The following is a 25,745-nucleotide window of genomic DNA, read 5'->3' as shown; positions in this document are numbered from 1 at the left end:
AAGGAATGTACGACTGTATTTCATTCATCTCCGGTTCATATCATGATATAACAGCAAAGGATGAGACTATGAGAGCTATTCTTCTTTTAGTCATCTTAGCAGACTACAGGTCTGTGAGAAAAATATGAAGTGAAACTAAACTAAACTATGACTTGTTTTGGGGGGGTGTTTAGGGAACTTCATAAAGGCTTTGCTGATGCTGCTGCACTGATAACGTTCATCTTTGTTTAAGTAAAATCCAACATGGAGTCTTTATGATTGTTATCAATAAAAAATGTGGGGCATGGGTCATGAGCTTTTTTGATCTTCAGAAAAAGTCTGAGAACTGCTGCGCTGACACAGGTTAATGTGGCCTAAGTCATTAACTTCCTGAATTGGAACTCGGTCACCGAAAGTTTGATTCCCTGTCTTAGAGCCTGTCGTGTCCAATAAGAACTACTGGTTAAAGAAGAAACTAACTGTGACCACAACAGAGAGGAAATTGTGGAGCCAGAATCCCGTTTGGTTCATCTTGGACCCTTTACAGTGGCTGCTTCAGTTGTTCTGTTGATGCAAGATAACATAATAACATCATGTTATAACTGCACAAATCAAATAATAGCACGATGTTTAGGGTTTAAAGTCAGAATAAATACTGTCAGCCATGTATAATTTTAATCAAGAGTCATTTAGTTATTTAGATGAGTGATAATAGCTGCATTGCAGTGCACATTCACAGTGTGTAGGCATGGCCAGGATTGTATGTCAGTTAGTCATGCTTGTAGTCATGTACTCTGCTCTGGCAGTTTGGCTCATTATCAGAAGTCAGCAATGCTGCCAGTTGGCTTTTTCTTTTCTCCTCCCTAAAGCTGACTGTTATCTGTTTGGAGTTAAGAGGTATGAAAATCATTTCCTTCTTTCTTCTAGATTAGTCATGTTCTGTTGACTATCCCTGCCACGCTCCCTCATAAAGCACCTGCCAATCCCCCGAAGCCCTTTATCGGAAATGTAGAGTGAGCAATAAAAACATTTCTGAAATCTCTTTGTCCCTCTCTTTTTTCTCTCCCCCTCTCTTCTTTCTGTAGCTGTATTGGCCAGCCAGTCCGGACCGCGTCCAAGAATGTCTCATGGCTGGGAAGGATCCAGAGGTAATCAAACGCACACTCGCAGATGCACACGCAAACACGCTAAGATTGGGTAAGTAACCGCGTTACCCTGACTTAAGCAACGCGGGGAAAAGAATTACATTCGGACACATTTGCGTGCAGATATGAATCGGTGTCAAACCACATCAGCCGTTTTCATCCTTTCTCTACTCCCTACTGCCGTTTGATAATACCTTACAAGAACTGTCTAGAGTTATGAAGCAATAAAGCAATACAGTAGGATGATAGATTACCATCAAGGGCAGAACTAAAGCTGAATGTATCTTATTCATTTGGGAACTGTAAACAAACAAGACAGTTTTCATGCAGGCAGGCATATCAAGATTCAGTTGATCCAAGTACTGGCAGACGTCTGGTGGGGCGTGCTGAACAGTCGGTCACATCTGAAGTTTTAGGACTACTTTTTTGCTTCTTGACTTCACAATAAGCTCAAGATGAAAGGTTTGAAAATTTGTCAGTTGAGCCAGAGTTTAATAAGTGCAAGTCATATTGTTTGATATTCAAACAAGTAATAGAAAACAGTTAAGCATCAGTGCAAAATAATGTGTGTCATCCATTATTCCTCACTTTATGGTCCCTGTTTCTCTCTGTCCAGCTGGAGTGTGCGAACTTCCTGCGTGTTCTGCAGCCTTTTAACCAGACTCACCTGTATGTGTGCGGCACCGGGGCCTTCAACCCCCGCTGCGCTTTCATAGCCACCAGCGTCTTCCATCAGGTAATGCTACAGACACAATTACATACACTATACAGGTAATGTATGCTGGTGCAAAATATGTATTTTTATTTTCTTTTGCGACTTTGCTGGATAAAAAAATGGTATCTGTAGAGGCGTCAGCTCTACCAGACTTAAATCTGCTGCTCCTAAAAATAATAAAGCTGAAGAATGGGTTGTGTTTAAAAGACTGCTAGCTTTCTGGTCTGGTAAAAATGAAGCAGACCATCAAAACCCGATATTCGCTGAAGCCCTGCTATCAAATCCCTCTCCTTGAAATCTGAAGAAGCTCCTCTTTTTGTTCCTCACATTTTTCTTTACCTATCACACTAATGCAGAACCATCATGGTCATCACGTGTGCAGTCAACTGTAATTTCCAAACTGTCTGCTGATGTAGTTCCCACATTTATGCCACTTTAGTCACTTATCCTTCTGAAACAGCAGCCACTCGAGCAATTTTTGTGGCTGAAGCCATCTGCCCCCCAACAACAGTTACCTCTTCTTTCAAAGTCACATAGATTACTCTTTCCATTTTGGTCCAAAATCAGAATCAGTTGGGCCATTCTCTGCAATTTTATACAAGCAGCACTTTGATGTTAACTGCAGTGCTGCCCGTGGATGCAGTGTTCAGTCTGCGATATGTCAAATTAACGTTCGTCACTGATGCTCTACTCATTTATCCAGGTTTTGAGGGCTGTCTGCATTAAAAAATAGAAATATATGTATTGGATGCCTTGATTTTCCTACCACCCACCAATATGTCTGTTTTCAGACTTCGAGTTCCAGCCCCCATAAGCATGCCTACGAGCAGCTGAAATATCATGTGGTGTCTGCCCCTATGCCCACATATCCCCCAGGGTTCACCTTGTGATATGTCAAATTTCCTTTCGTCACTGATGCTGCACTGTGTGGGCTACCAGACACCTTAGATATGTTATTTGACATTTGTATGTCAAATGCAATGGATGGTGAATGTAACTGTAGAGGTCAAACCTGCCTGCTGTTGTCGGTGTGTAATTTCTCATCATAATGACACATGTGGGTTATCGTTTTTTCCCAGAAATAGGCTGCCGGTTCTGAAGTTTCTCACTCATCTCACTTAGTTGTGTATGTGTGTGTGTGTGTGTGTGTGTGTGTGTGTGTGTGTGTGTGTGTGTGTGTGTGTGTGTGTCAGAGAACAGTTAATCCCATGAAAGACCATGTAAGATCAGAGCAGAGGTTCAGACATGGTTCTTAGAGGTGCCGATGGTGCTGACTGGTTTAACATTAAGCTTCACACATTTTAAAATCCCTCCACTTAGCCCGATTACCCTCAGTTAGGTGCTCACTGAGTGCATGTGTGGCAGGGTAGTTGGGCTCGCTGAAATGGTGCTACATGCACTGGTACTTTTTATGCATGTGTGTAGGTTTTTTATGTTGCATTGTCTTTGTTTTAGTTCATAATAATAATTCATATTATATTTATTCATTTTGTTTGTTTTGTGTTTTATTCTGCTGTATTTATTATATTGATCTGTGGTTTTATCTTGTAAAGCACTTTGGTCTACTTTGTTGCTTACACGTGCTGTAGAAATAAAACTGACAGTGACATCAGGCGCAACTCGGGGTTCAGTATCCTGCCTGAGGATGCTCTGACACACGGACAGGTGGAGGTTGGGATTAATCCACCTTCTGATTGTTTGACGACTCGCTCTACCACCTGAACCGCCACTATGATGCTTCTGGATGATTTGCTGCATCAGTGGATAAACTACTTGAGATTGCAATATAAATTAGGACAGCTTTGTGATCTGTCTTCTTTCTGTGTGAGTGACGTCTGTGATTTCTTTGACAGTCAGAGCATCAGACTCTCTCCTACGGCCAGACAGAGTGCGGGAAAGGCAAATGTCCCTACGATCCATTCCAGAAAACGGCCTCTGCAGTCGTTGGTAAGTTGACTGTTTCTTTAAACCTCACCTTTAATAAACAGTACACGCACCATCATGCACTTTATTTTCTCTACAACAAAATATAACCGTTAGGTGGAAAGGAATCATCTAAATGTGCATGATTAGGTGTTTTATCAAAGAAAAACTAGATGGAAAATGGGTTTGTGTTTGTAGCAAAAGTGATGCTTTGCTGTTATAAAACTCATCAAACTGTGGAAGTTATATATAATTTCTAGAGGATGTCTAAAACAGGAGAGCCATGACTTGGATGTCTTTCAATGACTACTGATGAGAATACTGTTGTGTATTCTGTGTAGATGGAGAGCTGTATGCCGGCATCACCTCAGACTTCATGAGCCGGGACTCTGCCTTTTTCCGTAGTCTTGGCAACCGTCGTGTCATCCGCACTGAGCAGTACGATTCCACCTGGCTGCAGGGTAAGAGCAGAAAAGCACCACTTCCTTTTTGAAGTCTACCTTTGTGTTGAACAACTCAGAACTGCGTCTGACATTAGAAGTTAGTTGAGAATGTGCTCCTTACGATAACACAATCACTAAAACACAAAATTTTGTCAAATTCTCCGCCAAGAAAACATCACAAGTCACGGTTAACGTGTGCAGCACATTCAGTGTGTGTACTTTGTGAACTGAATTTTCTGAAGTAGACTGAATATCTTTGAGCATCTCTAAAATCATCTCCTGCACACCCGGTTGGTGTTTTATCAGGCTCCTGTGTATCGACGTCTGCTGCTGATAACAAGGCGATATATACTGACTCCCTGCTGTTTGGAAACTCGACTTCTCCCTAATCAGCCCTTTGCTCTTTCTCTATTCCTTGCGCTGCAAATTACATTTGTATCAGTGTAGGACTGTATTACATTTGATTTCTTATCATTTGCCTGTGTGTGTGTGTGTCTGTGGTACTTTCCTCCAGATGCCCAGTTTGTGCGGGTAGCGCCGTTGTCTGAAACTGATAATCCAGAAGATGATAAGGTTTACGTGTTCTTCACCGAGCGCGCTCAGGAGGCGGAAGGTGCTGCTGGGAAGGTGCTCTACTCCAGAGTGGCACGTGTGTGCAAGGTATGCGACATGTTTGTTTGGCATAGATAGGGTTTGTGCAGTTTGGACACTCATCAGAACACGTCTGCATGTAGCTTACATAAACACGTTTACCTCCATGGGATGGTATGTACGTGCTGTTTGGTCAGTGTGTGTGTTAGAGCAGGCAACTGTGTATCTGTGTATCACTGAAATGTATGAGGGACTGTTTATGTTTGTCACAATCACTGCGTCTTCCACTGTTGTGTGTGTTTTCTGTGTGGACATGTTTGCACATTCATGGCTTTGTTAGAATCAGAGAGACTTTATAAAGCCCAGAGGGAAATTGAGTTGTCATAGCAGCAAATATACAATAAACATCAAACACTTGTTTAAAAAGAGTGTAGAAACAGAGATATTGATAGATAAATATTAAGATAAATAGATAAATATAGAGATATAGGTATAAATATCAAAGGAAAAGCATGTGCTCAAATATATGTCATCATGTACAAAAGTGACAGGGTGCGGTGAGGTGTGATTAATTCTGTTCCACATGTGTGATCTGACCCAAGTGGATGAATTAAAGAGCCCGATAGCAGCGGGAAGGAACGACCTCCTGTAACGTCCCTCAGACAGCGAGGTTAAAGGAACCTGTTGCTGAAACTGCTCTTCACATTGTGTGTTATGGAGGGGGTGGGAGTCATTGTCCATAATTGCAAGCAGTCTTGGCAGCGTGGCGAGCTTCATGCCAATGTTACTGTGTGTGCATGAATTTTTTTGCCAGCTTAAATATGCAATGTTTGTATGTTTGCTACTTCTGTAATCATAGCAGATCTAATTCAGTTCTTTGTAATGTTCATGTAGAACGACATCGGAGGCCAGAGGAGTTTAGTTAATAAGTGGAGCACTTTCCAGAAGGCTCGAATGGTCTGTTCAGTCCCAGGACCAGATGGCTTACAGACACATTTCGACCAGCTCCGTGAGTACACACATGAAAGCATCAAAAGGCAAAACGCATCACATTAAAGCTAAAACAAAATCACATCCGACAGGTCTTAACCGCTGGTCGTACAGCTGAAGGTCTGTCCCTGAATGTTTCATAAAAGAGGAATTGAGTTCAGGCACTCAGCCTGTGTGTGTGTGTGTGTGTGTGTGTGTGTGTGTGTGTGTGTGTGTGTGTGTGTTTCATGTGAGTTCGCAGACACTTAAGGAAACTTAAAAACCACTGCCTCAGTAAATGCCTTCATAGCTCCACTGTTACCACGGTGACCAACAGCCCTGTCGGTCACCTTGGGTTTGTCTTCGTGCCTCAGTCTTGGTTACCACGGCAACATTCGTTGCAATGGGTTTATTCGTTATCGAGGATTTTCACATCAGAGTGCTCCGGTCAGCTCTGAGTGTGGGTGCGTGCAGCAGCAGGTCTGTGAGAGGTGCGAGATGCTGAATTTGTGAACTTGGACGCTGCCGTTGTGAATTTGTCGCTCACAGATGTGCAGATGCACAACTCTGAGTTTCTCTTAAAAAACGGTGGCATTAATGTTAATGGGCAATCAGCAAGCTTTAAAACATCATTAAAAGACACCACCACAGTAACTGGGTTGATTCATCAGAATCAGAATACTTTATTCTCTAAGGAAATTATGTTTAGCTGAGATCGGAGCTACAATATTAGCGATTTAAATATTTTACTACAGAAATCTTTATTTATTCATAGAAGACATCAACATTTCAACATCGATGTAACTGTGCCTCAGTAGAAAGCTTTAGTAAATAACTGCAGTTGATGATACAGCCTGTTAATTCATTGCTACTGCTAGCTCCCCGCACAGTAGGGGATGTAGCAGTAGGTCCGATGCTTGCACCAGGGTATCTCTATCTTTACCATTATAATTTGGTGGTGGAGAGTACAGAAACTATGTAGAGGATGCCTTTTACAAATTAAGTTCCCTATTTTATTTGAGTAGAAACTTAATATTCATGTACTCCTACTTCACCTTTAGTCCTCTGTGGCGGGCGGGTGGGATTATGTTCTTTAAAGTTGCCTCTGCCCATACAGCTCAGAATTAGTCATTTCATATTTTGATTGGAAGTTATGAAAAGGAAAGGGTGGATGGTAGAAAGAGGAAAGCATGGTGAGGTTTTAAAAAAAGGAAGGCGTAGGAGGATGAAGCAAATCGGTTTTGTTTTTACTGCACATTTAGCACACATAAACCTCGCAGTGTGCTGCATAAACAAAGTGAAATTAATTGTTGAATAAATAATATTTTTGAATTTCTGCTGCCAATGAATTACAGAGGCCATGGCTTTGGGTCTTCATTAAATGTCATCTAACACGGGTGTGTCTGCAATAACAGTCCAGATGAAGATCCTTGAGCCACGGACAGATGTTTGGATTCCTGAGGAAACCGAATGAGAGCTAGAACTTGCTTCCTTTATCTAATTTCCACCATCATAAAAGAAGTGGGCTTGTATCGAGTGTGAAACACTCCTCTGCAGAAAACTGGCTCCTCCTTGGCCCTGACTTCAGCCCACAAACCTAATACTCTTGAGACTGCAAGGTTTTTGTGAAAAGTCTGCATTAAAAATTAGAGGCTTGGAGTTTGAAATTCATGGGTGTTCTTGGAAGGGAGAGTTTACCCAAAGAACACTAAATTGCTAATGGAGTTCCTCGAGTGTTTGAAATCTCTAATCAACTGCCAAGACAAACAGTTAACAAAGAAATGTTTTGATCCATGAGTTACGAGCCCGGCGTGCTTTCACTGCACCACCCTGTTTTCGAGCAGATCATCTGAGACTCTCTTTCTTATGAAGCCACTGTGTTTCCTGCTCGGCCCTTAGGGGATTAGGTATTTGTTAGGAAAAGAAAAAAGGTGTAAATCTGAGACACGCAGTTTGACATATGGTAACAGTGGGACAGCGTGAGGTTGGCACTTGTCTCTGCTTAGGTTACTCGTCTCCGCTCTTTGTGTAAACAGAGCACACTTAGAGTAAACTAAGTAACTCACTCAGAGAGTTACCATTTGCGTGAATGTATACAGTACATTAACATATACAGTAAATTTTACACTCCTTCACATAGTCCAACCATTACACAAACACACGCTCAACAATAACAAACACCTGAAAGCACACACACTGTTTTTCAGCTGTTACCACACACACACAAAGACACTCAAGCCTTAGCCTGTCTGTGTATACAAAAGAGTTCAGACTTGTCAAGAGCATAAACATCTCTACCCAGCATGCCTCTGGCCATGTTTTAAACATCTGATAAGGCTGCATACAAATTTGTTTGTGAAAACACTTCAGCAGCACACACACATACAAAACCACGACCTGCATATACAGGAGATTAACCCATCGTGTTAAGAATGCTGCCAATGTTGTGTTTATGCCATGCTCTGCCACATAGAAACACTACAAATCCCATAAACTCGCGACGCTCTGCTGGTCCCTCCAGAGCAGAGGGTGACACCAGGCTGCGTGTGGGTGCTTTTATTTGCATACATTTTTTTTTTGTTGAACATTTTTTTCATTTTTGCTAATTCTGTAAGGCACAAAAGAAATATATTAACAACAGTCAAACACCCATTAAGTTCAATCCAAATGTATTTATGTGGCGCCTTGAGACGGCTGTCTCAAGGTGCTTTATATTGTAAGGTAAAGATGTTGGGAAAGTGGGAAGGAAAAACTCTTTTATTAGGAGGAAACCTTCTGCAGCTCAGAGGGCACGGAGCCGGGACAAAAACACACTGTGGAAGAGAGCCAGAGCTTAATAATAACCAATGATTAAACACAGAGTAGTGTATAAACAATCCATAAAAGTACCATCTTAAGTAACACTATGAGTACTTAACACTGTAAAGGCAATGAATAGATAAATAATAAGCGTTCGCACAATTCCAGATATTCCATTAAAAAAGAGAGACCCGAAAAATGATACTGTAGCTCAGAGGGCACGGAGCCGGGACAAAAACACACTGTGGAAGCTAAACCTCTAGTAGCTGTAATATTTTCACTAGCAAATGATCTCAGTCTAGCTCACAAGATAATTCCAGTCCAGTCTGTTTCATCGCTGACCTGTGCAGTGTTGAAACAGATTAGACAAATGGCCGGAGATAGACTTATATACATCTTGATATATATGTATATATAGTATAGATAGAATTTTTCATATTATTCATTGTAACCTGTACCATATTTCCACTGAGTTATGCAGAGTGTAGTTCTTAATTTACTTTATGCCCCATGTCTGTTACAGAGTGTCAAAATCAGCACAGGGAGGAGGTTGGGGTGGATGGATTGGCGGCCACTCTTCATTTACCATTTCCAATGTAAAGCAAATGTTTGCATTTCTGACCACAATCATTCTCTAACCTTGGCGCCTTTATTCTAAACACCATGATGAAGTTCTCCACACCTTTACTGAGAAGGATTTATTTGAACCTGAGCTCTGAACTTTTCCTGATACTACATTTTTGGATCTAAACTTAGCCCAGCTATAGAAAATCTATTTCCTTTTGTGTTCATAGCAGTTCTGTAACACATGTCATGTCACTCAACAGGCAGGGGAATCAGATCAAAGCTGCACGTGTTGCTCTACAAGCTTGTCAAAGCACTTGTTGCAAATTGCTGATTCACCTCTTGTTCCTTTAGCATAGTTTTGTCGGGATTGACTCAGATGTTCTATGAGGGTTTTGAACACCCTCAGAGTTGGCTTTGTTTTGGACAAAGCATTTGGGCTGTAATTGCCACGAGGACTGACTCACAGCACCGGACTGCTTTGGATTTATTGTTCAGTTGTTTTGTGTCTGGAGCTTTAGGGCCTTTTGTTCACTTGTGTAAGTGTTAATGCTGAGCTCTTGTTGTCAACCACGCTAGTGTGAGAAAAACAAAAATCAGACCTCACTTAACCATAATTATTCAAAGAATCAAAGAGTCGAGTGGAAGCCGAGTCCCTCACAGGAAAGGACCGTGCAGTGCTGTTTTCCCCGCTGTTGTGGTTGTTGTTGTTGTTGTGGAGGAGAGTCATGCTATGAGGTTTTAGAGCTGGAGACAGGCAACCCTCTGTGGCCGGATTCTGTGTCCTGACACTGGAGCTACTTCGATTTTCTCAGCCATTTTCCTCGTCTATTTTTGTCTGCGTGCGTAAGAGTCAGTGCTTCAGACATAAGGCAGCACCCGTACGCTTCCCACAGACAGGAAAAGTGCAGGGGAGGAAGAGTGTCACTAGGAGAGTTTGTGGATGGTATAAAAGCATGACAGTGACGAGAGACAGAGAAACACATCAGCCAAGTAAGCCTCTTGTTCAAGCTCAAATGTAGATTTCATTATTTTTTAAATCCACATATAATTTAAAATGAGTTTGAGATGATGACGACGATGACCTTCTGAACAGTCAGCTGTTGTAAGCGATCCAAAAAACATCAGTGATGTATGAGAGCCACAACCCAGAAACAGCAAGTATGACATTTCTGGGAGATTGATGTTTTATATATTGGACGTTTTTGAAATGACCTTAACCTTTCTTTGGGTCAGCCGTGTCTTCTCCGGGTCTGTTTGACCTCATCAGATGGAGAAAAAGGTCAGAAGATAAACTAGAGGGAAAGATTTGTCTCCCTCCGTATATGAAGTGACGGTTAAGCAGTTGCACATATTGCCAAGCCTTCCCAATCCTTTCAGGTTAATCTGACAAATGTGTTTCCACTATTTAATGCTTAATTGCCTCGTCGACAAACGCCATTTGTTCAAACTGGTTAGGAAAACATGTTTTGTGATGCTGAGGCAGATTTGACTCCCCCGTTGAACCTTACTAATCCATCATCGCTTGACTGCAAACACTTGAAAGGAAGCCCAGTTTATCAGAGGGAGAAAAAAAAGAGGAGATGGATAGAAAGTGAGTGAAAGTGAGGAGCTGGGCTGATGGCCAAAAGAAGGGTAGGAGGAGGGGGATCTAGTAGGACGGGCAGGATGAGGGCAGAGGTTGTAGCACGTGGTGTTGACCAGACATGAGAAGGACAAAGAAAGATGGGCTGAGGGAGATGAGGAGGGATGTGGAAGCTGTCATCAACGGGTTATTACTGCAACACTGTGCAAGAGAAGGTGAAGGAGGGGGAGGGAGCAGGAGAGGGGAATATCTGATTTAAGAGAACATTGGAAATAAATTTGGCTTCTGGGCAGGGCATATGAAGAAAAAAGAGAGGGGATGAAGAAAGGAGTGGTAATCGCAGAAAGAAAAACGTTTTATTTTCTTCTTACGGCCAAACAAAAATGTGGAGAAATGAAAGGAATAGTTACAATTTTAGCATTTCAAAAGGTTAAGACTTCTAAAGTGGAAATTGAAGAAGCATAGGCAGAAATTTACCCTCGCGCATTCAGCTTTTTATTGTTGCCATCACTTCTCTGATCCCTCTTCACATTTTTACTATATTAAGAATGACAGAATAGTTTATTAAAGCATGTGTTGAGTGTAAAGTCCCTGGGTTAGTGTAACAGCCATCGCTATCAAGTTGTCAGGAAGAAAGGAAAAATAAAGTTGATGTAAAGGACTGAGGGAAAGGATAATGGTCAGAGAGAGTTAGAATTGCTGCAGGCCATGCACAAATATATTTTCCCTCTAAGGACCAGGATTGGATGAGTGAGGTGAAGTGAATCTAAAAGGGTGTGAAGGTTGACTGAAGTGAGACAGAGAGAGACGGAAGCAGGGAAATGGAGTTAATGGGGAAGGCTGAAGCAGACTGAAGGTGGAGATGAAAGAGATTAGAGATTTGCACTATATTTGTCTTGTAGTAAACTCAGTGTAATTTACTGGATTTCAAATGTATATTTGTTGGTGTGCAATTCCATCCTGAAGCGAAAAAAAAGAACAAAAACATTGTATGACACAGAGAGTGGTATCAAACGTCCTTTGTTACCACCGATGGAGAGCTGGCATCTTAGTCTGGCCATGGATGGCAAAACTGAGTTAACAGCTGTTGCTAGAGGGTAAAACATGTATCACAGTGAGAAATATGGAGTGTCAGAAGGAATAGGGTCAATAGCCGAGAGGGTTAAGGATCGGATAAGATGGAGGCAGGGCTATTATTGGCAAATTACTGTAAGATGGAGGGACGAGACAAGAGGAGTTGGCAGAAAGGTGACGAGCATAAAGGAGGCACGATCTAGGTGTTGGTATTCGGGGTGGCTGGATGAAAAGGGAGGGAAAGAAGAAACAGTGGAGAAATGAGGAGAATATGGGAGTTTGCCTGAGGGCGCACTGGCCAGACAATTAGGATGAGGGGTAGGAGGAGGAGGAAGAAGACAGGGGCTGGGTCTGCAGGTCTGCGGGCTAGACAAGACTGTCTTCCCTCAGGGGGAAAACAACCTCGTTTTGTTTAGAGAAGAAGACACAAGAACAATCCTCCAGAGAAAATAGGCCAGACAGACAGATGGACGGGGGGGACAGAGGGAAGAAGAGATAGCGGGAGGGAGGGATGGAGACTGGGAGGGACAGCGAAAGTGAGAAACAAAGAGAACAAGATACACCCAGAGGGCTTCCGGGAAATCCAGGTGGATTTGAGCAGAAAGGAGCACGGGATGAGAAAACTAATAAAAAGATAAAGAGATGGAAAGAAAAAGGAGAGAAGATGATTCAGGAGACAAAAAGAAAACATCTTGGAGTGTAAGATAGTGGTCGAGGCTGAAAGAGTAAAGAAGCTGTGCTTAAAAAAAGATAAGAAGCCATGAATCTGTCGTCTTTAACTGTAGCATGAGCAAGAAACCAAATAAACACTCTTTCTTGCTTCAGCGGTCAAACACTCTCACCTGGTCAGCCCGTCTTGCAGATAGAAGCAGAGTGACCTCATATTTTCTGCACTATATTTGTGATTAATGCATGTCTGAGTGTTGCGTTATCCCTCCCCTATTAAAGATTAATGACATTAGAAGCCACTCCAGTTTACTAAATCAAACATGCGAGGGATGTAGGTGGAACAGCACTGAATCAGTCGAGGTTTAAACTCGTCACGGAGCGATAAGAGTGAAGTTTTGCCAAGCTGAGCCGTAAATAACTAAGACGTCTTGTTCAAAGTGTCTAAGAAAGAAAAATGTTGCGCTGGCTGCGTCTTCTAAATTTGAACTGCATTTTTATGTGGAGCTGCATGTACACTGAGGTGCAAAGAAGAAAGGGAGACTAACTTTCGAGCAGAAGGCAAGTTTTTCCCCTGCAGGGTTTTACCAGAGTTTGTATTAAGTTTACTCAGAACAAAAAAATGCATGTATTTACTTTTACGTGCTGTGTGGCCTCATTTTTACCTGTCTTAAAATACCACAAAGTAAATTGGGATTTTTTTCCTCAATTGGAAACCTTTGTTCTTTCTTACATTCATAATAGTTGGTGCATTGTTTGGAGATGCAGCTCTGTGGATGCTAGCCAGACCTGCTGTTTTGATCATTTTTGATCCACACTGAAATATGTCAGGTTTTAATTATACAGAGCAGTAACAAATCCTAAATAAGCATATTTCACGGCAGTCAGTTTGTCCTGAAACAGCATGTATACACATGTGTTACTAATGACGTTAATAAAGTTTCTTGCCTGTTTAGGTGAACCGAATTTGTTTACATATTGTATTTCAAAATGGCTTCTGTGAAATCAGTCTATTGCCTTGAAATCTGGTGCAGCCATTCGTACCTTCCCTCTGAACAACTCAGATGAATCTCTAACTTCTTGTCATGCAATCAACAGTCATGTTTCTTTTTCCAGCACTTTTTCACTCAATACCTGCAAAACTAGTTTAGGTATTGTGCTAACAAGTGGATGTTAGCATGTCAAATCTACCTAATCTCACTTGACCCCATGTTAGCATGCTGATGTTAGTAAGTCTTTTATACAGTTACTGGTCTTGGCTTGGAAAAAAATTCTTATTTGGCTTGAAACTGACTCTGAAATACTTCACTTTTTACACTTTTTACGCTCAGTTTGGGCATCGTCTGGCAACCACCGGTCGCTACAGAAAAATGTTGCGAGTGGTTGCTGGAGAAATCGATTGCTAAATCCCCAGTGCACAGGGTTGACTCCCTAGTAACTACGGTTGCTAGGGAAAAATGTATATTCCCGCACCAGTTGGCAAGTTGCTGGGGGATAGTTGTTTGGTGTCGTTTATTAGTGGTTAGAAAAATACTTGCTAACTACTGACAGACAAGTCAGGGTACAAACTATAGGCGACTGAACTGTGGGCAATCTGCTAGCAACCAGGCCAATCACACAGAGGTTTTGAGTGGAGCACCGGCTACCTCTTTTGACCAATAGACCTGTGTGACTGAAGCCTAATGTAATTACATTAGATTACAACATTAAAAGTATTTTTCCTGCAGTAGTGCATTAGTCTTTAACAAGGCCAAGTATTGTTCTGTCCAAATGTGGTGTATCTAACTACAAGTCCAATGCCAGCTTGGCTGCACTTCCAGATGAGTTTCATCTGTTCTTTGCTCTGTTTGACTGCAATCCCATCACCTGGTAAACTTTTCCACTAGGTTTTAAAGGGGCTTTCATCTGTACTCAGAAGGGTTCCACCAGGGTGGCTGTGTGACTATAAAATTGAGCTCTGTGGGTGTAGATGTGCATCTTACAATGCCCTTCTTTTTTAGTCTGACTCATCTCTTCTTTGAACAAAACTTCGAGGAGCTTCAGATGAAAGTGTACTCAGGATATACATCATCCAGAGTAATAATGCATGAAGGCCATAAAAAAAACAGGTAGACATAGAGATGCAAAGTAAACCAACAGATGATAAAGGTTTTGATTAATGAAAAGCATTCTTTGGAAGATGTGAGAGCAGAAGATAAGCTCGAACAAATGATGGGAAAGTAGAGAAGAGGCTGTTTAGAAAGATGGAGGGATGATATGAGTAGAATTAGGGAGTGATAGGAAACAGGAAGAGAGGTAAAAGGAGTGATAACACAAATGGGGGCATCTACATTGTGATTTAAAGGCAGGAAGAGCTCAAAGAAGCAGTAAATAAAATGCAATAACAAAGAAGTGATATATTAAAGGGAAGAGGGAGTGAGCAATTGGTACGCTGGAGGCAGCAGACTACCCATGCTCTTCTGTTCCCTATCTTTGAGGGGCCTGTGTGGGTGTTTGTGTGTCTATCGGTACCATGCAAGTTTGAGTCAATGTTCCTTGCTCCCTGCAGTTTAACAATTTGGTATGTGTGGGTGCATGAATGTGGCTATACATGCCTTTATTTCTCTTTGCGTGCTCCCAAATCTGCCACTGTGTGTGGCAGCTGCAAGTGTGTGTAGCTGTGTCGAGATGAGATTAGCCTTCCTGCAGGGCCGTAGTTCCACGGAGGCCACCTGAAGCAGCAGGAACGGCAGGAATGTGGGAACATTGATACGCTTCGTCGTCTCCAGCACCACAACAACATATCTGCCTCTGCATGGGAGAGGAGAAGAATAAAAGTAGAGACATACGGGGCACTCATTGAGTACTCCTTGGGTCGAACCTGTTTTTTAGAGTTTCGGGAACTTTTAAAGCTATTTGCCACAAAAGTAGGAAGCAAAAAGAAAGGAGCCCTAGGAGTCATGTATTTATAGATTATCACAGCGTGTTGCACGGAAAACAAAGGGCTCCATTCTCCTCCATTTTGATGGGATGATAAAACATTCCCTGCTCTTATCTGAGACAAAAGTGCAGAACAGAAAACCTTTGATTTATTCTGATTTAAATAAACTGTGAAAGCCAAGGTCTAGTGTGAGCTGCAAGTGTAGGCAACTGAATAACACAGCGATGAACAAAAGTGGAAATATGGGAGGCAAAAAAGTCAAACTGTGCACAACTTTCAGGAACATTAATAAATTTTTTTAATGTGTGTTTTTTTTTTTTAATGTTTTATCACAATTTGTCAGTATTGAACCACTGGTGCTTCATACGAGACACAATGTTTCCATTGTCAGTCTATATGTGTTCACAGTTGTGGGCCTTTTATTACCAGTCTGTTTTATTTGATTGTGAGTTCATGTCACATCAGTTTGTTCCTATTTTACTCCCCCATGAATCAGAGTTGTGAGCGTTGTGGTAAAGTGCTTCACAACTCAAGATGTATTGACCCATTTGCTTTTTATGCTATACATTCAGCACCTTTACTGTCACACACAAAGTGATGATACGGCAGTTTTTTACGGTTCAGCATATTTCCAAAGAAAACTTCCATACTCAGGCTGGAGGAGCTGGGAATCTGCCAGCCTTATGTACCCGGTCTGGCCTTAAACTCTTATTGCCGTTAGTTCTCTGCGTTGTGTTGTGTGAATGACCAGAGGAGTCAGCTCTCACTTTGCCAGCCGGGTGGATTTATTCTCCCAGAACTGTTTAAAATAAAAACAAAACAGTACAGCAACTTCGCTTTACTGGACTTCTGCATGAACACCTCTCCTCAGCGGGGCCTCTAGGCGACTGAGGTACAACATCACAACAAATCCAATTACCAAATAATACTGCTAAAATGTATTTATATTCATATATAACAAACAAAAATGCACTGCATCGTGAACATATAGTGACAATTACCTCATCAACAAAATTATACTTTAGGGAGACTTCATTTACCAGTGGCAATTTTACATATTTACAGTAAGTTGAAACAGTGAACATGAATCACAAACAAACAAAAGATATAACCAGTTCACATGACACAAAAATAAAAGAGGGAGCTCACATACCTGTTTAAAATAAAAACAAAACAGTACAGCAACTTCACTATACTGGACTTCTGCATGAACACCTTCAAGGGAGAGAGAAGGATAGCGGACCACATGAGAAGCCACGTGCATGCTCCTATGCTCTCATCTGAGACATGCTAACTAGCATGTTACAATAAAGTGCTGTACTCGACAGAGAAACAATAATTCACACTAAAACATCAAACAGAACTATGAGACAAAATGCACAAAGGGAACGAGCAGTGTTTGAATTACTTTTAGTTACTTTAACTGTGTTTATTTGCTCTGTAACTGAGAACACTAGCGTACGCTCACCTCTCCTCAGCGGGGCCTCTAGGCGACTGAGGAAAATAGCACGCAGCTACAGGAAGTGACTTCGTGGGAAGTCAAAGGTCACACAAACAAAATAAAAGCTCCCAAAATACAAATACAGAAAATAAACATATATAAATAAACACATATACATAACCAATACTGACAAAGCGAGATAACACTGCAGGATGGATCTTTGGTGAAATATAAATTATTTTTTAATACACCCGTTACACTTACACTCCTGAGCTGTAGTCACAGAGTCGCTTTATTTCTTTATCATACACACAGTATCTTTTTGGACCTCCAAAGTATTTGTAACCTTTTTCACGGACTTACATTGAATCTGATGGGAACACAAGATAAAAACAAAACAGTTAATCACTTTCTAACTATCACACACTCACTCACACTCCGATGAAAACATCAGAGGCAATTTGCAGTTCAGTCTTGCCCGAGGCCACTTTGACACGAGGACAGCGGAGGAGCCTAGGGATCAAACCGCTGACCTTCCCATTAGTAGATGGGGCCACAAGCTGCCCCACTTTTTCTTTTCCTTTTTTCCTTAACACTTCTGAGGATACTTTTAGCATTTGAACTTAAATCTACAAGTTCATTAAAAAAAAAGATCCCACAGTTTTACCTGCTGTATTCAAATGCGGTGTTATGGCCGCTGAGCTATCAGGTGTCGAAGGCAGACAGATGGAAAGAGCTAAAAAAACAAATCCGCACTACACCTGATTGCGCTGCATGAGCGGATCACTATCAGAGCGACGCCAAAGTGAGAAAAACATATCAAATGTGTGTGTGTGTGTGATCCGCTGTGTTTGAAATGACGAGTGGAGACCGAGGTGTGGTGTTAGTGTGTGTGACAGCAGGTGCTGTGTTCCTGTGGCGGACGGAGCGCTCGGCTCTCCCACTGCGGCTGGTTATTAATGGCTACAGATTCATTACAAGCAGCCAGTCAGCCATGCTGCCAGCATGCCCGACGCTATTAGTCACACAGTCAGACTGATAGATGCACACACTCAGATACGCACACGGGCATACACATAATGAATACAAAGTACCTAAAACTGAACACACACTCACACAAATAAAGAAAATAGACTGTTACACAGACTCATGAGCATTGCTCACATGAATAGACATGTAGAGTTTATGCAGTCCTGTGCAACTCTCCAAAACTTCTCCGTAATTCAGACATCATTCTGATCTTTTCTGACTAACATTTTTATGTCTTTGTCTCCTTCCATTTCCCTTCCCCGTCTTTCTCCTTATCCCTCCCTTCCTTTCATCATTATGTCTGGATGTTCTCCATTCAGAGGACATCTTCATCCTCCAGGGGAAAGACAAGAAGAATCCTCTCATCTACGGCCTGTTTACCACTTCAAGGTATGTGCCTCTGTAAAGCAGAAATCATGGGAATTGAGTAACTTGAATGGGTGGTGTGTAAACTGCATACCCTTGTTTATGTGTGGAAAATGTCAGTATATGGTGGTAGATGGGAGGGAGTCCCTTCACTTTTACACTGGGCGGACTAGTTTTAGAAGGACTTTAGTCCTTAGCATTTAGTTCTGTATTGATCAAGCCATGCAAAAAAAAAAGAAAAAAAAAAAGAATAGAAATGGAGTGCAAAAGAGTGGAAGAGAGGAGAAGAGTAACTGTGTACTCAACGTGTACAGGATAAATACGATTTCTTGAAAAGGATTAGATGATTTGTCAATAGTTTATTTTGAAATAGGATCCGTGGTATGCATAGTTATACTTTTTGGTGACAGTTTTATTATGGAGCATTGGGTTTCTTGGGGCCCCAGAGGCAGGAATTGCTGTAATTGTTTAAATAAAAGGTTTAAAAGCAGTTTAAAGCCAGCTGTAAATTGAACTGCCGACGACAGTGGAGGCTGATGAGGTTTTAGTGAGAATTTCAAACCACTAACCAGACACTGAATTAAAAACAGATGACAGAAGCATCAGATCTTTAACGATAAATACCTGTTGACCCACACAGTAACTCCTCAACATGTCATTTTTAACAAGTTAAAACATGTGATATAAGAAGCTTTTTTTTTTAGTGGTAATCGTTTTAAAATATGAAGAAAATAAAAGTATAAAGTTTTTTTTCTTCAAATACTGAATAAATGATCATCTGCACCGTCCTGTACTGTGATGACACACGATGACAAGAGAGCGTCTGTGACAGGATATGAGTGCTCGATGTTTCACATCCACGTGTCAGATGTTGATGTCACACGCTGTGAGATACACACCACCCGCCGGGTCTCATGTCACAGTGACTCATGAATGAAATACATCCATTCATGTGAACAACATGGAGCGTATATGAGCCTTCACAGTTGTCATCATCAGTGCACAGTTTCTTCATCTGTGTCCAACTGTGTGTGTTTGTGTTACAGAAAGGTTACAACTTGACTTCTACTGTATTTTTTCACACACAAATAGACAAAAAGGCAATTTTGAGATCCTGGAAGAAGTGCATGAGGACAAAATTGCAAAAAAAATGAATTGTGACTTTAATAAGGAGTTGATGATTTTCAACAAGACTCTAAAGCAGCTTTGCATAACTCACAGTTTAAAAAATGCTTTTGAGGACAAATGCTTTAGGGCCTTTCAACCAATTTTCTTCTGATTGGCTCCCAATTTATATGTTCCCGATGAGGTCACAAAGAGCCAGAAGTAAGGCTTGCAGGATCACTTGTACATATGCTGGCCTTAATTATTTGAAACTTTTGACCATGTTTAACTTACATGACTGAAAAAAGGAATAATAAATACCCTTTATAAAAAGGCTACTATGAAGCAGCCCACAGGAGATATGCTTTCTGTTGAAGTCTACGTTAAAGCCTAGGAAATGTACAAATTGCATACATGTCAGACATAATAGAGAAGAATCAAAAATATTCTTTCAGACCATCAAAGGCTGTTAGTTTAAAAAAGGCAGTTGTCCGAATAGACAGGCTTTCATAAAAGCTCACGCAGATGTCTGCTGAAAAAACACAGACATGAAAAAAGCAGGTTCTGTCTGAAAAACGAGTAAAAAATGATCCAGCAAGCAGCCTAATTAAAGTAAAAGAAAAAGGCTGCGTTTTCTCATTTTCTCTACTCCACTGACCATGTTGCATATCCAGAGAATAACACAGTTTCTGAGCTGGACGCCAGAGCTCCACAGTAGCAGCAAAAGTATGACGGCATCTGGCATTGCAGAGCAGGGAGTTGGTCTGTTTTTGGGGGTTTTGGAAAGTGTGTGGAATCTTAGCAGGGAACAGAAATCCAAAGCATCACCAAGGGTGCGGTCGCAACCACAGAACTGGAAAAGAGCAAAAAGGTCATTCCTTCTGAAAGGAGACTTGTCTCTCTGGTACAGTAACGATTGCACACGTGCCGGTTTTTATGCCTGTGATGAAGGCAAGCGTGTTAACAGTTCTTTGCTTTTATTTTGCTCTCTGCTTTTATTTTTAATTGTTTGTGATTCATAATGTATCAGACAGCTGATTAATTGATTTTGCCCACCGGTAGCCTTGTTGTCACATTTATTCTCGCAATGCAAAGTGGCCGGGACCCAAAGTAAAACTAGACGCTAAGCTCAACTCCTGGTAGCACACCTTTGGTAAAGTTGAACCACTCCATGAAACTAACAGCACTGCCAATAACCTGCAACACAACTAATAATTATTAAAGCACAACCGCAAAAAGCAACAGGGGACTGAGGTCTGCTCAGGTGGAGGAATGTTTGTGCAGGTGAGCTTCCAGAGGAGGCCACTTATAAACAAAACAGAATAGGAAAGAGGAGAATTTACAAGTGTAAAGGTGACATCCCCAACTTGTAAAAACACAATTTAGAGGCTGACATGAATGCTTTTTTACAACGTCACGGTTCACTTTTGTACTCTGTATGATTTGGCATCTGAATACCAGACTGAGACCTCTGACCACTGAGGAGAGAAAAAAGCTTCCTCTCTAAGAGCCCCCTGATTCATCATAACGTGGCCTTTCTATCTGTTCTGTTTCTGCTTTGCTGGAATCTCTAGCTCGTGCGTGCTTTGCCACAAATCCTCCAGAAATGTGTGATCTTAACTGCAGTGGATGGGATGTGTTATAGTGGGGACCGATGTGCTGAAAGCAGCATATTCACCCAGGCTGGATTTTGGGTTGGAGCGCATTCATTTAATTGATGCGTTCAAGCTGGAAAGCCACAATGAGTCACAGCTCCTAATACAGTACTCCATTTACTGCTTAAAGACCTTTGCAGTATATCAAGTAAAGTAATCAAAGGTATGCTCTGCTTCAGACATATCTGATGTCTGAATCTGCTCTCCTTTTGTCTTCTCCTTAGTGATATCCTGAACGGTTCAGCGGTGTGTGTTTACCGAATGGAGGATGTGGTTCGAGCCTTTAAAGGGAACTTCCTGCATAAGGAAGGGCCTCAGTATAAATGGGCAGAATTTACAGGCAAGGTGCCCTATCCACGGCCAGGAACAGTAAGTTCATACTCAAAACTGGTAGATACCACCGCTATCTCTCCAGGTGACTTTTTGTATTTCTCTAAAAGCAAATGCGTGATTTACCAAGGTAATACATTGCAATAATATGCTGTCTTTGATGGAGGGTCATTTAATTCTGCAAAATTGTGCTTAATTTCCATATAAGAATGCTCAAAACAAAAGACTGGAAACATTATGATCTCAGTCTCTGTCTCTCTCTTTCTTTGTCAGTGTCCGAGCAGTACATATGGAAGCTATAGCTCGACCAGAGAGTATCCCGACGACGTCATTTTCTTCAGCAGAACTCATCCGCTGCTGCAGGTTTGGCTGATATTTCACTTTATTAAATTAAGCCAGTTTAGCTTAATTAGATTGCCGCATTTTACAGCAGGTCAAGCCATTTTTTTCTCTCTATTTCTGTCTAAATTCTGAAGTGAACATAGGAAATTAAATTAGCAGTCCTTGCCAACAGGGCACTGCTTCATCACAGGGAATATGAAACCTTTGCTGTATTAATGATGAATAGCAAGACTGGCTGAAAAAATTTATTAGTCAAAGATTTCACATTTAATGTGATGCATTCTTGCTTTTTCTTTTTCTTTTTTATAGGAAAATGTCCTGCCGCTTGGAGAGCGACCCCTCCTGGTCAGGGTGGGTGTTCATTACAAGTTCACCAAACTGCTGGTGGACAGAGTGGAGGCTGTCGATGGCACCTACGACGTCCTGTTCATCGGTACAGGTAGGTCATGTGACATTGAAGGTTGTGTTTCTGGCATTTTAAAGTGTTTTTTCAAAATGAAATATGGTGAATGATTTGTTTATTTTTATTTTTTTTGTCTTTAGACTCAGGACTCGTTATGAAAGCAATCCATCTGCACAGGGAGCACGGCCAGAGTCAGGAGATCACTCTGGAGCAGATGCAGGTGTTTCAGGTACTGCAAGCTTTTTCTGTGAGGAAAACCAGGCTGAAACCTTAAAAAACTCAGATTTGTTAAGAGCTGGTCTATTTTGTAGTAAAGCTCATTGTTTGCAGATTGAGTTGATTTCTTCGCGGCGTCCATTCATTCCTCCTCCATTAAAAAAAATTCAATTACCTCTCAAAACTAGATCCAAATGTACATTATTGTCACAACATAATGCAGCACAGACTTTTCAAATTAGCCTGCGTGACAACAATGCATGCAGACACAGTGTGACTAATTCCATATCTGTCCATGCCATATGGAAATGAATGGAAATACATGCATTCTCTCAACAGTAAGGAAACGCATGCGTGCAAAGACACCATTCTGCTCTGGTTAATGCAAAGATAGTTATGCACATACTATACCACTAAAGTACTGCGCATATTGACATGAAATGCAGTAAATACCTTTATTTAACCCCTTAATGTCTAGTGTATCATATTTGATGCATGAGTTTTTTTAGACTTATACATCTTAAATAAATTGCACAACAGATTTTTAAGCAATGATCTGAACAAAATTTTCAAATGGAACAAATACAATACAAATTAAAACTAGTTTATGTATATTAATATTAAAAACATTTTTAAATCAGAAGGTTCAATAAATGCTCAATTTTTTCAATTATCTCACAGTTCAGGATTTAAAGGGTTAAAGCTTGTCACTGCACCAAGACCAAGTTACTGCAGCTGGGCATAGTTACCAAAAAAGAGAAGATCACAGTTCACAAAATCCACATTTTTGTCCAGAATGAACTCCGCTTTGGGTTCAAACAGCAAAATGAAGGAAAACAACTTTGGGTTCAACCTGAATGATGTGGCTGAGATATCTGTGGTCAGACCTGACTGTGTTTTTCCTGCTCTGTATTCTAAAGTATATGCTTTGTAAAACCCTATCTATCTATCTATCTATCTATCTATCTATCTATCTATCTATCTATCTATCTATCTATCTATCTATCTATCTATCTATCTATCTATCTATCTATCTATCTATCTATCTATCTATCTATCTATCTATCTATCTATCTATCTATCTAAACCTGGTGTGTTTCTCAGTTTCCCTTTCCTGTCTCCTTCACAGCACAAATCACCGGTCACAGCCATGGAACTCTCAAAGAAAAAGGTAACAGACGAGACTCGCTTTCAAAGTTCCAAACTGCCGCACTCACACACGGTAACATCGCACTTCTCACTCGTCTCTCCACCTTGCGTCTCCAAGGACGGCTTCATCACCAGTTGCCATGGTTACCTCACCTCAGTCAGAGCAGTAATGAAGAGATGCTAACACACAAATGCACCTTGCATTATTAAAACAGTTTGGCATGAGAGAGAAAAAAGAAAACGACACCCCAGCTCGCACACACGAAGATTATAAAAAGCAAGCATCCTCACATTTCTCTGTTTTCCACCCCGCATGCAAACACACACTCTCCGTGGCCACTGACATTGATACAGCTTGAGTTGGATTTGTGACTCACAGAGTGGAGATGAATCTGCTTTTTTTTCCTGGTGACTGTCAAAGTGTCCGTGTTGCAGGGGAGTGAACTTGATGCCCCTTTGTTTTTCTCTTCTGGCTCTCCCACATTGTCTCTGCTTTCCCCCCTCCATCGTTGTTTTCTCTTCCATCTCTATTTCAATCTTTCACCCACCCCCTCTCCTCTAGCAGTGGTTGTTTGTGGGCTCCAAGGAGGGTGTGTCTCAGCTGGCCCTTTACCAGTGTGAGCTGTACGGTCAGGCCTGCGCTGAGTGCTGCCTGGCCAGGGACCCCTACTGCACCTGGGACGGACATGCTTGCAGCCCCTATATGCCGACCGTGCGCAGGTAGGGAGGACATACCAGCTCTATGCAGATCCAGACAGCACTGATAACATTACAGCAGATTGAGTTTCCCCTTACGGCTTGAACTTATTTTATTATGAAAAGAATCAATGTGGAATCAATCTTCCCAAATTTGATTTAAACCACATTTGTTGATAGTCAGAAACGTGGTTCAAGTTACACCTAAGCTCAGATTTTTCTGATTAGATTTTAGGCATTTTTTCCACATGATTAAGATTTTGTTTCTTTACTAAGTATCACAACTGGCCATAATTTCTATGATTAGGTTGTTTATGATGATATCCTGACTTTTGCCCCAGTGAGCAAATTGATTCTGCCAAGGAAGTTATGGTTTTGCGTGTGTGTCGTTCTGTCTTTAAACACGATAGCTCAAAAAGTTTTGAATGAATTCTGAGTATACAGTGAACTCATGTCAATAGATTGATCTGAAGGTCAAATTAAAAATGCTATATAGAGCTATTTAAAACTATGTTTCTTACTGGCATTGTTTGTGTTGACAACATATAGGCATGATACGTGTGACCCCAAAATGCGTGCCCTTTCTCCTAGTGCTGCTCTCACTTTGTTAAAATCATCGCTTTGCTGTCCGTTCTGTCTAACACAAGCTTGTTGTTTCTGTTTGTCTGCAGGAGGAATGCTCGTCATTTAGGAGAGGATGAGGATCCACTGACTCAGTGTGTCAGACAGGGAGGTGAGCAGCTTCCATTGTTTCCATTCAGGGTCTTTGCTTTACCTGTTGAACTATGCTCAGGCCACATTATGGAGCACTACCAGTGTAGTAGGGTTTCAGAGGGCTCAAGCCTGTTCCAGCTGAGACTGGCGAGAAGCAGGCTTCTCGGACAGGTCACCATATCTTTAACCTGTTTCACCTTTTCTCTCTTTAATTTAGCCGGACTGCAGGTGGAGGCAGAACAGAGGGTGATGATGGTGGCAGAGGGTAACAGCACCTACCTGGAGTGTTTGCCCAGATCCAGACATGCTGCAGTGACCTGGTACAAACAGGCTGGAGAGAACAGCGCTGAACTAAACCAGGTGCAGTCACACGTTTTACACTTGTGCTTTCATTTATGTTCCAAATCCTTTTTACAGCCACTTTGTTCGAGATTATCCAGATTATAAATTTCCTCTCCAAAAATCTCTCATCAGGTGATAACTGGTGACCAGCTGGTGGTGATCGAGCGGGGCGTCCTGATTCGTCGAGCCGAGCTGTCTCACGGCGGGGTCTACCACTGCCAGGTGGAGGAGCACGGCTACCACTGGACTGCGGTCACCGTGCGCCTCGCTGTTTGGAGCCCCTCTGCCAATCGCCTCCTGGCTTCCTGGTCGGCCTCGTCCTATCAGAGCGCCGGAACCCAGCCGTGGTACGAGAACGTGATGGCACTGATTCACCCCGGAAACCTTGGCCAGCACTGCAAGGCTCTGGGATACCGCCCTCCACGCAACCACCATCGCCATGGTGACACAAAGGCGGAGCTACACAAGGAGAAAGAGAGGCACAAGCATGGCGGGGGAAGAGGAGGAGGAGGAGGCGGCGGAGGAAGAGCAGCGGGGAGGAAGAGCAGGAGCAAGCCGCAGCAGAGGGCACCGAGGAGTGCTTGA

The 25,745-nt window shown here is 41.8% G+C and overlaps 1 protein-coding gene across 3 annotated transcripts in view; it reads left to right on the top strand.

Moving 5' to 3' along the window:
- sema3h (sema domain, immunoglobulin domain (Ig), short basic domain, secreted, (semaphorin) 3H) overlaps nt 1-25,745 on the top strand; it is a 53,581-nt gene extending 27,836 nt beyond the window's left edge. The window contains exons 3-19 of one of the 3 annotated variants that reach the window (XM_085343869.1): nt 1,065-1,127; nt 1,741-1,860; nt 3,693-3,786; nt 4,104-4,223; nt 4,720-4,865; nt 5,691-5,805; nt 18,164-18,233; nt 21,193-21,337; nt 21,572-21,661; nt 21,950-22,079; nt 22,184-22,272; nt 23,389-23,430; nt 23,971-24,128; nt 24,776-24,853; nt 24,912-24,919; nt 25,036-25,178; nt 25,293-25,745. In XM_085343869.1, coding sequence (XP_085199995.1) covers nt 1,065-1,127; nt 1,741-1,860; nt 3,693-3,786; nt 4,104-4,223; nt 4,720-4,865; nt 5,691-5,805; nt 18,164-18,233; nt 21,193-21,337; nt 21,572-21,661; nt 21,950-22,079; nt 22,184-22,272; nt 23,389-23,430; nt 23,971-24,128; nt 24,776-24,853; nt 24,912-24,919; nt 25,036-25,178; nt 25,293-25,745 — 2,064 coding nt within the window. The remainder of the gene's footprint in view (nt 1-1,064; nt 1,128-1,740; nt 1,861-3,692; nt 3,787-4,103; nt 4,224-4,719; nt 4,866-5,690; nt 5,806-18,163; nt 18,234-21,192; nt 21,338-21,571; nt 21,662-21,949; nt 22,080-22,183; nt 22,273-23,388; nt 23,431-23,970; nt 24,129-24,775; nt 24,854-24,911; nt 24,920-25,035; nt 25,179-25,292) is intronic. The other 2 variants (XM_085343868.1, XM_085343867.1) reach the window with 2 other exon arrangements.

The sequence above is a fragment of the Diplotaxodon limnothrissa genome, linkage group LG20 (genome assembly GCF_057381915.1).
Source record: "Diplotaxodon limnothrissa isolate DT_005_m linkage group LG20, D_limnothrissa_male_GT1.1, whole genome shotgun sequence".
Taxonomy (NCBI): Eukaryota; Metazoa; Chordata; class Actinopteri; order Cichliformes; family Cichlidae; genus Diplotaxodon; species Diplotaxodon limnothrissa.
The sequence above is the reverse complement of the archived record's forward strand: the minus strand, read 5'-3'. Positions and strand labels throughout refer to the sequence as shown.